At 37.1% G+C, this 12,196-nt stretch overlaps 1 protein-coding gene across 1 annotated transcript in view; it reads left to right on the forward strand.

The window, feature by feature from the left end:
* The window catches only part of TRANK1 (tetratricopeptide repeat and ankyrin repeat containing 1), a 42,127-nt gene extending 31,805 nt beyond the window's left edge, over positions 1-10,322 (forward strand). The window contains exons 19-23 of the mRNA XM_053954097.1: positions 1,018-1,150; positions 1,999-2,144; positions 3,146-6,222; positions 7,806-7,907; positions 8,858-10,322. Coding sequence (XP_053810072.1) covers positions 1,018-1,150; positions 1,999-2,144; positions 3,146-6,222; positions 7,806-7,907; positions 8,858-8,970 — 3,571 coding nt within the window. The 3' untranslated portion in view covers positions 8,971-10,322. The remainder of the gene's footprint in view (positions 1-1,017; positions 1,151-1,998; positions 2,145-3,145; positions 6,223-7,805; positions 7,908-8,857) is intronic.
* Positions 10,323-12,196: the final 1,874 nt, after the last annotated feature.

Consider the following 12,196-nt stretch of genomic DNA (forward strand, 5'->3'; position numbering starts at 1 on the left):
TTTCAGCTGAGTAAAATAGCTGAAGAGTTTGACAGGGAAGAGAGTTTGCAGTTTCCTGAAGAGGCTTGGAAACCCTTTGGGACTCATCTCAAATAAGACAGGAAAAAAGTTAATGGAGAGAGATTGAGACCAAAGTGAATCAGTTCCTTTTCATGCTGGGGAGACCAGAAACTAGCAATGATAGCAGAATGGGAAAGGAATGACTAGATCAGAGGAAGCTGGCACACAAGGGAGAAGAGGGAAGATCTGAAGAAATGCTATTACTGGAGTTAGTTGAGATTTTATCTTTTTAAATTATCTGCTTTATATTAGTGGCCCTGTTTAGAAGTATAAGGATGCTCACAAAATTTCATGATTATAGAGAAATTGTTGATGGGACTGATAAAACTTTTTCTCAGTTCACTGTGGTTGTCAAAAGCTTGCATAAAATTTGAGGAGAAGGAATTTGGTGTATTAGGATATGTTGACAGAACATATGTAACAGTGAAGCTGCCAAAGTTGAATTACTTTTTTAAATAGAGGTATTAATGCTGGTGTAAAAAGTTTAAGTAAGATTTTTGTGTGTTCTATATGAAATGCTCTGTGCAGTTCTCATTCTCTAGGCTTGAGAATTATCAATTCAATCTAGATCATTCTGCAAGGCTGGAAGGCTTGGATTGTTTAATCATAAAAAACAAAGGCTGAGAACACATTTGCTTGTGTCTCTAATGACATTGGCACTAAACAGCAAAAAGGAGAGAACAAGCTAAGAAAAGAGAAGCAGTACAAAATCACAGTAGTATACATTAGCTAAAAAAACCCTCAAAAGAATCTTTCCACTGTCAGAGCTATCATTTTGGAACAGACTTCTGGACAAAGCAGTGTCAGCACAAAATATAATTAACTGTAAGATCATAACTCATTGGGTAATGCATTTAGAATAATGTGTCGTGTCAGTGTTGGTTGGATTCAGTGACAGCTCACACGATCCTAAACTTAATTTGGATGTTAGTGGTAATTTTCTCTTACTTTCTACAGGGAAAAACAGATGGAATATATGACATTGGCTAAAACTTACTTGGAATGTGGAGAACCAAAACTATCACTAAAATGTCTGATTCAATCAAAGGAGTTCCGTCTCTGTGCAGAATTGTGTAAAAAATTAGGAAAGGTATTCAGTCCTCATCATATCATTTTCCTTTTCCTACAGAATTTTTTCCTCTCATAATACTCAGAAAGTAGTAGTATCTTTTTGTGTCATGGTAATAGCAAAACTAAACAAGCTCTTTAAGCTGGGCTGTTCAAAAGGAGTAATTTGTCAGAGAATAGGCAGAAGAGGAATGAAGTGGAGAATGATGCAATTATGCAGCCTGGCTTTATTTCTTTGGCTTTCTTCAAATGTCATTATCAGTCATTTGCAGTCAAAAATTAGTGAATGACTGATGTAATGAAACTTAAGCGGTTGCTTCGTTCAGTACTCTTATGATACTGAAACTTCTTTGATAACAGCCATCTAAATGGAACCTTAAAACATAGAAGGGTTAAAGTAGTGTGCTAACAATACGTAATGTTTTTATTTCCAGCGTGTTTCCACTAAAAGAATGTAAAGTGATTGTTCCCAAATATTTGAAGTTTAAGATACAACGTTAGTGTTCTCATTCTGCATCCATAACTGTTTTAATTTAATACTAATCATTCTAAGAAATCTGTAAATCAGCAGAAGCATGTGCAGTGTTTTCTAACAACAGGCAGAGCTGGGTGGATAAAAGTATTTTGAAAACCTTTCATTTTATACTCTAGCTTTTCAGACACAAATATTTTGAAGTTTTTTTAAACAATCTCTTCAGTTTTAGTGGTGTCTATCTTAATATGTATTTGATTTTATTCAGATAGTTTAATTACATTTTTTTAAAGTGTTCTTCTCTATAAGACAGATGATGGAATTACAGGATTTATTCCATGCATGTAGTTTTGACTGTTTACAGCACTTTGATTTCTTTATTGACTTCTGCATTGCAGATGAAAGATGCTGCAGTTTACTATCAGAAAAGCCAGTGCTACAGAGAAGCATCTGAATGTTATGAACTAATTGAGGAGTTTGATCTGGCCATTAAAATGTATTGTCAGGAAGAACTCTATGAAGAAGCAGCAAAGGCAGTTGAAAGGTATGTCTTGCAAGATGGTATTGGAATATAACTTTTGCATTTCCAAATTCCATATAATGCCAATTGTTCACTGAAAAATTTTCAGAAGCGTTTTGTCTACTGACTTTGTTTGCATTACCTTTAGTAATGGTAACTGCTTTTTTGAATGATTAAAGATTTTTTAATATGTAGAGATTGTTCGATCAAAACATTCAAGCATTAAAGTCACTTTACCAACAAACAAGTTCTTAAATCATCCCCCAAAACATTAATGGAAATTTATCAGCACAGACACAAAAAATCTGCACTACCACATTTGTTATGAGAAAGATGATAACAAAAAGCTGATGATAATTTACTCATCCAACAGGAAAAAGTTACTCATTCTCAGCATGCAGGAGAGAATATTTCACAAAACTGGCTTAGGGGCTACCTCAATAATTTTACATCAGCCATTAATAATTAATTACTGAATATTCTAAAGTGCATGTTATGAAAGATGTTTTGCAGGTGTTTTGCTCAGACACTCAATAAGCAACAAAGTATATGCAGATACATACAGCAGGCTTGAAAGAATTCTCTCTAAACTGACACGTTTATGTAAATTTTACAGAATATTGTATATATTGACCCTTGGAGGATTCAATGAAATTCATATTTTTTTTATAAATAGAAGATCAACACTGATAAAATATGTTAAAATTATTTGTACATTGATTTGACAGTATGGAGAATGCTTCACTAATGCTGTAAATCTTGTGATCTTGTTTGTACCAGAAGTTTTAGGACTCTTGATTTTGACAGCCTCATGTTGTAATTAATTTCTTTCTGTAGATCTTTTAAGATGATGTGATCCTCTTTCACCTGACAGGCATATTACATGAAACAGCTGGCCTTTTTGTAGGAAGGGTTTCTAGGAGAAGCTATTTGTTTAATGGTTTTGGTGGTTTTTTTAATTGCAGTGGGGTTTTTTGTCTAGATTTATAATCTGTGGCAGTGAATTGATGTATCTATGATTTCAGATATGAAGATATGTTGAATGCAAAAGGACAAATGTCTTCCAAACTCTCCTGTACAGCAAATCAGCTGTATTTGGAAGCAGCTGCAAAGTACCTGAGTATGAACAGGACTGAGGAAATGATGCAAGTCCTCTCAAAACTTGATATAGAGGATCAGCTTGAGTTTCTGAAATCTCGTGGATGTTTGCACCAAACAGCAGACTTACTGAAAAGGAAGGATCGCCAGGAGGAGGCTGCAAAGCTAATGAAACAGCATGGGTTTGCTCTGGAAGCAGCCAACCTCACGGCTGTAAAAGAGTTTCGCGCATCATGTTTGCTTGCCGAAGCACGTGCTAGGCTGAGTCGCAGTTCAGAATTACACCTGGGGAATGTGGAGAGCATCCTAAGAGAAGCCCTTGAACTTTGTGAACAAACTGGGCAGAAGTCTGGCATTGCTGAGGCTGTGTTTTTGCAGGGAGCTCTGAAAGGAGACTTCATGAAGCTGAGTGATGCGTACTGTCAGTTCCTATCTCTGAATCATTCTGCTGGTGCAGTTGAAGCTCTCTTTGCGTTATGTCGCTGCAGCACTCCTAGCCAGAACATCCTCTTCATGGCAACACGTGGCTTAATGGCTCTTCTGAGTCTTGTTAGTGGTCTGAAGAAAGCAGCTACCAATGCAGAGAAAGATATGGTGAAGTTATGCTTTGCTTATTTTGGGATTGTCCCAACAGGTGACATTTGCCAGGTGTCTCAAAATGAAGCTGAACCCATTATCAAGTTTTTGTTAGACAAGCAAAGTCTAAAAGAGAGGAAGGCAAAAGGTGATTTCTCAGTAAGCACAGAGAAAGTAAAATCAGCTTTGAAGCAGCACTTGTTAAGCAGGTTGTGCTTTATCACCCGTGAGTTACTGAGCAAGAAGTACCCTGATATTTGTATGAAGTTCATTGCCGGATTGAACTGTGAAGATAAAACCTGTGAGGGTTACCACAGGCCCTTGTTGCGTCATGAAGCAAAGACAATATTTCAGTGTAAAATGCATCTGGTGGCAATAAATGGACTGTTGTTGGAAGCCACGTGCACTTTCCCTAAAGAGTTACTGAATCAGTGCAAAAGCTTTGAGGACATTTTGACTTCTGACAAATATGCATCATGTAAAGCCCTCCTAGGAATGTTTTTTCCAAATCATTTTCATTTGAGAATACTGTCTGAGAACCCAAAGGCATGCAAAGAAATACTGCAATTCAGTAGTGTTATTTCCAAACCTTGTAGAGAGATGTTGAGGAAGTACATCACATTTAAGTTTAATAATGAAGACATTGCAGCCAGAAGAGAATCAACTGACTTGTGGCTAAGTGCCATGAAGGTCCTTATCTTATCTTCAGGATATCCTGAAGAATTTGAGAAACTTCTTTTTAAAGAAGAGGATAATTATAACAAGGAGCTAATGTTTGCTTTGGCAAAGGCAAAAAGTTCCCCAAGGAATAAAGGCCAGGAAGAAAAGACCAAAGGAATTGAGGGCAGACATGGTATGTTGCTACCTGACAAAAATGCTGAAAACGCAGGAAGAACACACTTGTGCTTCATTCGGCTTCTTGAAAATTCACTTGAGCAATTCTATGTTCATAAGAACCCAGAAAACTGCAAAAGATTTTTTTTCCGTTTCATGAACGTGCTGATCAAGAAATGCACAAGATACCTGATTCCAAGCATAGGAAATACGGTGATGTTGCTGGAATTTCAGTATATTCTCTGTTGCGCGGTCCTGATGCGACTTGCCAAGAACATTACTATCTGCCTTCCAAGGAGTTACATTGCTCTCCTTCATTACTGGGAGTTTTTGTTCAGACGCAAAGACCATTACAAAGAACTTAAAGACACATTTTCTATAATACAGGAGTATAGGCCTCAGGACACAAATGCAGCTGTATACTATTTCAGATCTCATCTCTGTTATCTAGCAGAAGTCTTGTGTGGTGTTCACGGAAGGTTCAATGTCCTCCTGGATGCATTCGGGGATCCTGACTGCATAACTTCAGGGGAGGCTGAGCGGACAGTAGTGCTGTGCTTAGTGATATTACTGAATGCGGACCAGGTGCAGAGTTTTAAAGATAGATCTCTCTTACGCCACCTGTTTCCTGAAATCAAGGTAATGCTGGAATCAATGAGAAAAGACACTCCCTCTAAAGTACCTGAAAGATTGCTGAGGGTCGTAGAACAAGTGGGTGGTGCTACACATGTAAGAGAAGTTGCTGCAAGCCTGCAAGAGCTGCTGACGGTGCGAGATGAAGAGCACTTGGTTGACTGCCGCTGGAAGTGGGACACTGCCTACACTCAGGGGCATCCACCCATACGGGGCATCCAGTATGAACGCGTAAACCTTGACAGATTTATAACCTCTTTGGATGAAACAGAATATGCTGATGAGCTGGAAGAGGAATTTGAAGAGGTTCATTGCTTAGAGGACCAAAAGGATCTCCTGGAAGTCATTGCACTCAGCAAGCAACAGAAGCAAGAGCAGAAAGCATCTGCTCAACGCCAGCTGTATCGTGTGTTCCATTTAATTTCCCTATATGTGAAGTGGAAAAGGAAGGCCTGCTCCAGAGTTCATCCTGTTGCAATGAAAGAAGAGGAATTTTTATCAGAGATATTCAAAAGAGCAGATATTGACCAAACCCAGTGTGACCTCTGTGGAGTCAGATTCATCCAAAGCTCTGAGAACTATTTCAGCCGGTCAGAAAGCATGGAGGCAGACGCTTCTGAACCTCTGACACCAGCTGAGAGCAGTGGGGAAGAAAAGTTGCATGCAGAAGGAAATGCAATTTCTGTGGCCAGTGAGGCCTACATGGAGCACAGAAACACAGAAGAACACATGAATAACCGTGCTGCCTACAGACACTATGCCGAGTTTTTCAGAAGAAACATAGATCCAATAATACGTGATGGACTGGAAGTAGTGGAGGCCATTACAGGAAGGGATTACACCCGAGACCATTTAGCATATAAAGAAGGTTCCAACTTACGCCAGAGGAAAATCAAAGAGAATATTAAAAAAATTTCAGATGCAGTAGAGGAAATCTATGAGAAAAAAGCCTGGGCCAGAGGTAGGACCTTATCAGTTTCCTTTAAACAATTTAATATGTAATTTTTTGGCCAAACCGCTAGACCTGGCAAAGCTCCATTTGAAAATCTTTAAGTGGTCAAGAGAAAGGTATTTCCAGGTATTTCAGATAGCTGAGGAAAAGAAGAACAGAGAGAGCTGGAAATATTGAAAACATATTCTAAACTCTTCCAACTTAATGAATTGCATAGTAGAGGTAAAGTGAATAGTAGTGAATTTTTATAGTTAGTAAAGTGAATTTTACATGGTCATGATGTACTATGTTCTCTGAAATTACATGGTTTTACAAAGTTTTACAGCAACTTTGCAGTTTTACTGACGAGTGATCTTTACTAATTTTGTTATTGTTTCTACTGTTTCCTGTTTACTTCTGCTAGCCATAGTAATTTGGATATGCAGGGATAGCCTGGTAGGAGTACTTGGAGTTTTTGACTAAGGATATCTCTGATATTCTGCCCTTGAACTAGTAATTTTGCTAGAGCTGAACAAAAGTGGATACTTAACCACAAATCTGTGGTGTGTCAGGTACTCAAAGGCAACACTGGTATTAAAAAGTTTAGTAAATTATAGTGCTTGAGATACATATTTTGATATTAGATTCCTCCCCCTTATATGCTGAAAGCATTATTCTATGCTGATTTTTGCAAGCAAAATTGAATTAGTGAATGAGTGGCCTAGAAGCAAAATTGTTTAGTGTACTTGCTTTGGGAAAGTGACAATTTAAATTTTAACATTGTTACTGGCTTCACTGGTAGAAATCCACCAATCCTGTCAAGCTGTCATTTTGCCTTTGATGTCTGACAATAGTGAAAAACTCTAGTACTTGATATGTTCATCAGCTCTGATCAGTGAAATATGTTAAATTTGTAACTAAATGTTAGGTTCTGCTCTTCATGTGTAAGCTTTATCTTTACTCCTAGTGGAAAGTTTTACATATGGATGAAGTCCATGAAATTTAGCTTATTGTTTACTTGACTTCCTGCTCAGTGAACCATGATAGTGATGAATAATATAGTAGGCTTAATTAGGTAATAGTGGATTTCGTTATGACAATTGCTTGATGAATGTTACCTTGTTATTCTACTCAGTGAAAATATATAGAGAGACATATTTTTTTCTGAGACTACTTTTCCCTTTCTTTATAACAGGCATTTTTCAGGTTCTTAATGGTGCAGTTCAGCAAGGACTGCACCATTTTAGGTCCATGTTTGACTTTGATTCATATAATTTCAGAGAGATAAAGAGAGTCAGGAACTTTATAAACCAAAAATAAAGTAGAATGTTTTCAGGATTCAGATGTAACTCAAAAGGGGCAGCACCAGGATGTAGAACTTCTGTTCTGATAGTGCTAGTAATGTTGATTAGAATGGGAAGTAATACATACATCATTTTCATCCACATTAGTGAATTATCGCCCACATGAGATCACTGGTGACCATGATTTCTGAGTTTGCAGTATCATCATCCCACATGGCTCTCTGTAACTTCATTTTGTGCTTGACTTTTAGCTGCTGTCCATTTCTCAGCTAAGTGTTCTCACAGAATGTTAACTGTGCTCCATTTCAGCTGAAGAAGTAATAACCAGACATGCCAACAAATTGGTTGACACCATTGATGACGCTCATAAGTGGCTGAAGCAAATGGACTCTCACAGGATAACAGAGGAAGGTATGTTTCAAAATTGCACAGCTTTCTGTGCCCACTACTGTTCAGTAGTAGTCTCTAAGTATCACTTCAGTCTCCCACTCAGCAGCATTGTGGGTATTCACTGACCTTTGAGAGGCACTCCCACAGGGGCACTCTGGAAAACATGAGTTAACCAGGCTTTTCCCCAGTGGCTCTTCAAAACAGAGCAGCTGGGTGCAGGGTGGCCAGAGTGGAGCAAGACTTCTCCCTGGCCTTCAGTGGATCCCAGCCTGATAAAGGATGCTTTGTTTCTTTTATTTTCACTTCCATTTCTTTTGGTTTCATACAAAAGTAGGATACATTGATGCAGTCTGTTGCATCACAGATTTCTGAGGGCAAGTTTAAGACTTCATTGTGTCTCCCTGAATGTTCATATTTAAACATATATTTAGGTGGTGGGATTGCAGCAGTTGGCAGCAATGAAGTGATTAGACTTACAAAATGGACTTCCTGCTCAGTGAACCATGATATGTAAAGCATTAAACTAGCTCAGTTTTAGAAAAATTGGTTGTGATAAAACCTTGGATTGCCTCTTCCTCTTCCAGCAGATACATTTAATAGGAGAGAGTGTGCTCTTGTAGTCTCAAAAGGAACCTTATAGTCTGTCTTGGAAGTCAGCAAGGAAAGGAATTGTCTGCTGAAACTGAATCTTGAGACAGACTTCTTAGAAAAGTCAAAGGAAATAACAATAGAAACAGATTTTCAGTGTAAAAATTAATTACTGGTGCAGCAAGTGGCTTAGCAGTCACTGCTTCATTGCAGAGCTCTTAAGCACATTGTAATATTAAGTTAAATACTTCTTAAACATGATTATGCACATATGAAGGTATATTGCTGACATATAAAATAGCAGTGATATAGGTTGTCATGCTGTTAAGAGAAAAAGGTGTTGGGGTTTTCCATTCTGCATTAATTTATTGTTTTTAATATAGGCTTGGTGCATGATAAAGACTTGGAAAATGAAGTGGAAGATGAAATTACGGCTTTTGAAGAACTTGCCCATAAAAAACTCTCAAGGAAAAAAGGAAGGCATGGGAAACGATAATTTGAAAAATTATTCCAGATGGCTATTTTATCCTCTTAACAATCTAAGTTTAGAAAGAAAAAAAATTTTAAAAAATAGAGGGATGGGATCATAAATCAGAAGAGTATGAAGAAAAAAGAGTAACTTAGACTGTGTTTTATTTTGGGGTTTTTTTATAGCTTGTATTGTGTCAGAATAATTACCTATGTTATGATAATGTAATTGTTAAAATCTATGACTGGACCAATTTCCTTTCAAACCTGTGTGATAGCTTAAAAGTAACAAAAGCCAAAGAAGCAAGTAGAAAAAAATACTGATTTATCTCAGGGGTGTTTTTCCACTCAGTCTTTTTTTTCTTCTTCCTTGCATCATCATTCTTCTGAGCTGGAATCCTCAGAAAAATAGATTGATAATTTCTCTGATTTTAAGAGTCTTGGTATGTTTAGAACTTTTTGAGTCTTCAGGTGAGATATTCACGGTATCCCTCTTTTCTATTTTTATAGGCAAGAAATCTCTAAACACATTCATATTTCTGACAGTGTATATTCTTCTGATTAGATAAGTATTAAAGCTAGGGGTTGTCTTTTATTTGATAAAGTTTTGATATAAACTTCTACCTGTACCTATTGAAAAAATGGATAATCCTCATTTTAAAGAATGTTGCACATTTTAAATGCTTTGTAAGGTTTAATTTTAAGGGGGTTTTTGATACATTTTTGTAATGTATAATATTTTTATAAAACTTGTAAAATTTTAAAAATAACTTGATCTTGTATTATTTTTGAATGCTTTCTGAAAGCCATATGTGCCTGCATTAGTGAGATTTGTAAATTGGGTCCAGAGTGTCACTTTGTTCTGATGGAATCTCAGTGTGTCCAGGATACTGTAATGTCCTGGTTTTGGCTGGGATAGAGTTAATTTTCTTCTTAATAGGTGGTACAGTGCTGTGTATTTGAATTTAGGATGAGAATAATGTTGACAGCACACTGATGTTTTGGTTGTTGCTGAGCAGTGCTTACCGTAGGTCAAGGACTTTTCAGTTTCCCATGCTCTGCTAGAGAGCAGGTGCGCAAGAAGCTGAGAGGCAGCATGGCCAGGACAGCTGATCCCAGCTGGCCAAAGGGACATTCCATAGCCTAAAACATCTTCTCAGCACATAAACTGGGAGGAGGTGGACAGGAGGGGCAGATCACTGCTGGGTAGGGGCTGAGCATCAGTCGAGGGAGTGAGCAGTTGTGTTGTGCATCACTGTTTTTTCTTGGGTTTTATTCCACCCTCTCTTTTTTATCTCCTTTTTCATTGAAATTATTATTATTATTATCATTATTACTGCATTTGACTTAATTTCAGTTATTAAACTGTTCTTATCTCAACCCACAGGTTTTACCTTTTCTTCTAATTCTCCTTCCCATCCCACAGGGAAGGTTGGAGGGCAAGTGAGCAGCTGTGTGGTAATTAGTTGCTGGCTGGGGCTAAACCACATGTAGTCTCCTTTAGTAACCTTTTTAATTAAAATACTTGTGTGTTAAACATAATTAGAGCATTATTTAGTTTTTGAAATATTTTGCCTTTAAAAGGGTTTGTCTTTGTATACATAGCAAATTGCTTCAATAATTACCTTAAAAAAAAAAAACTTTATCACTTATTATTATGCTCAGTGTTGTGGAAATGGGACATTTTACATGGGTAAAAAATGAAATGCTGCTGTAGAATGGAGCTATGTGGGTAGCAGTAATAATTTTCTATTGCATTTTAAAAGTCTCTTCCCAGATGTTTCTTCTTAAAGAAGTCTTATTCATTAAGCCAGGATTTAGAAGATAGTTTGGAAACATACACTGATGAAATGTGATGCAAGTCACTTGCACTGTATAGAAGTCAAGAATTAAGAAAGCTGGATCATTAATGTAAATTATTTGGCTTTGTTTTCTGTAATGATGGGTATTTTGCAGAAACTTTCCTGATTAGTTTCCCAGCTTCAGTATTTACATTTGTGGCAGTAAACACTACCTAAACTTTTCAAAATCCTTGCTGGCCACATTTTAAAGATTCAATTACTATATTTTTCTTTCTCTTTATGAAAAAAAAACAACTTAAACATTATTGCAAAATACCAAGCAAAAGGGAAACACAGAAAAAGAAATAACAACAAAAGTTACCAAGAACTTAATCTCAGGGACCTGTGATTCTTGATGTGGTTCCATGCAACCCACTGATTTTTCTCTGACTTTGAATTGGCACTCCCAGATGGAACTTATTTCAATAGCATATGAAATACTGACTGCTAGACAAAAATAATGGCAATTCAAATTTCAGAGCTTACAGTTTCAGGGATAGATTAGGTCAAGATTTCAGTAACATTCAAGCAGAGATGGGAAATCTACTTGGATCTCCAGACCAAAGTTTTAAGGGCTTTTTCCCCTATGCTGGTCTCCATAAATAAACATGAATATTCCTTTTCCATTGCAATCTCTTCAGATAATAGTGATCTCAGTGCATTAATCCTATTTACATATTACATTAACAAAAGGAGTTTGTCCAGATATACCCTTGGGTTGTGGAAATTTTTTTTTGTTCTGTTTTTTGCCTTATTTTTTAAAAAACCTTTCTCACCTCTGGTGGAAGCCCCAGTGTTCTGGCACCAGCTAACGCCTATGACTCAAAGGGCTTAAGAGCCACGACAGGTGCCTTGGTATGTGTGAGATGCATATTGCACTGAAACCTTGGAACTAAGCAGTGGATGCAGGCTGTCGAGCTAATCCACCCACTTCTGCCTGTCTAAGCCATGTTGAAAAGAATTTTGAAAAGGCTTCAAAAGCTCAGAAACTGGTGACTTAAAATCTCTCTCCCTGGTGATACAAAAATTACACCTAAATGAAAATAAGAACAAAGTATTTGCTGCAGTTGGAAGATGGGGTGTGTGGTCCTAAACATGACAAGTCTCCAAATTTCAGATTCCCAAAGAAAAAAAATTTCTTGCTTCCTTGAACTTCATATTAATACAAAGAACTGTGTGGTAAATGATGTGTACTTTTCACCTTTTCCCTTTATTTCTCTTTAAAACATTTTTTCATTACACTGCCCACAGTTTTATTTCAAAACACTTGCCTAAAAGTCAGCTGTTACAAACTCTTGTCTCAGCAAATAATTTAAACACTTGCCATTTTCTAAGCATTTGCTGTCATTCCTAAAGGGAAGCCTTTTACCTCTGTACTTCTGAAAACATAGGAAGAAAGAAATTGTCCTATTT

The sequence above is a fragment of the Vidua chalybeata genome, chromosome 1 (genome assembly GCF_026979565.1).
Source record: "Vidua chalybeata isolate OUT-0048 chromosome 1, bVidCha1 merged haplotype, whole genome shotgun sequence".
In the NCBI taxonomy this organism is placed as follows: Eukaryota; Metazoa; Chordata; class Aves; order Passeriformes; family Viduidae; genus Vidua; species Vidua chalybeata.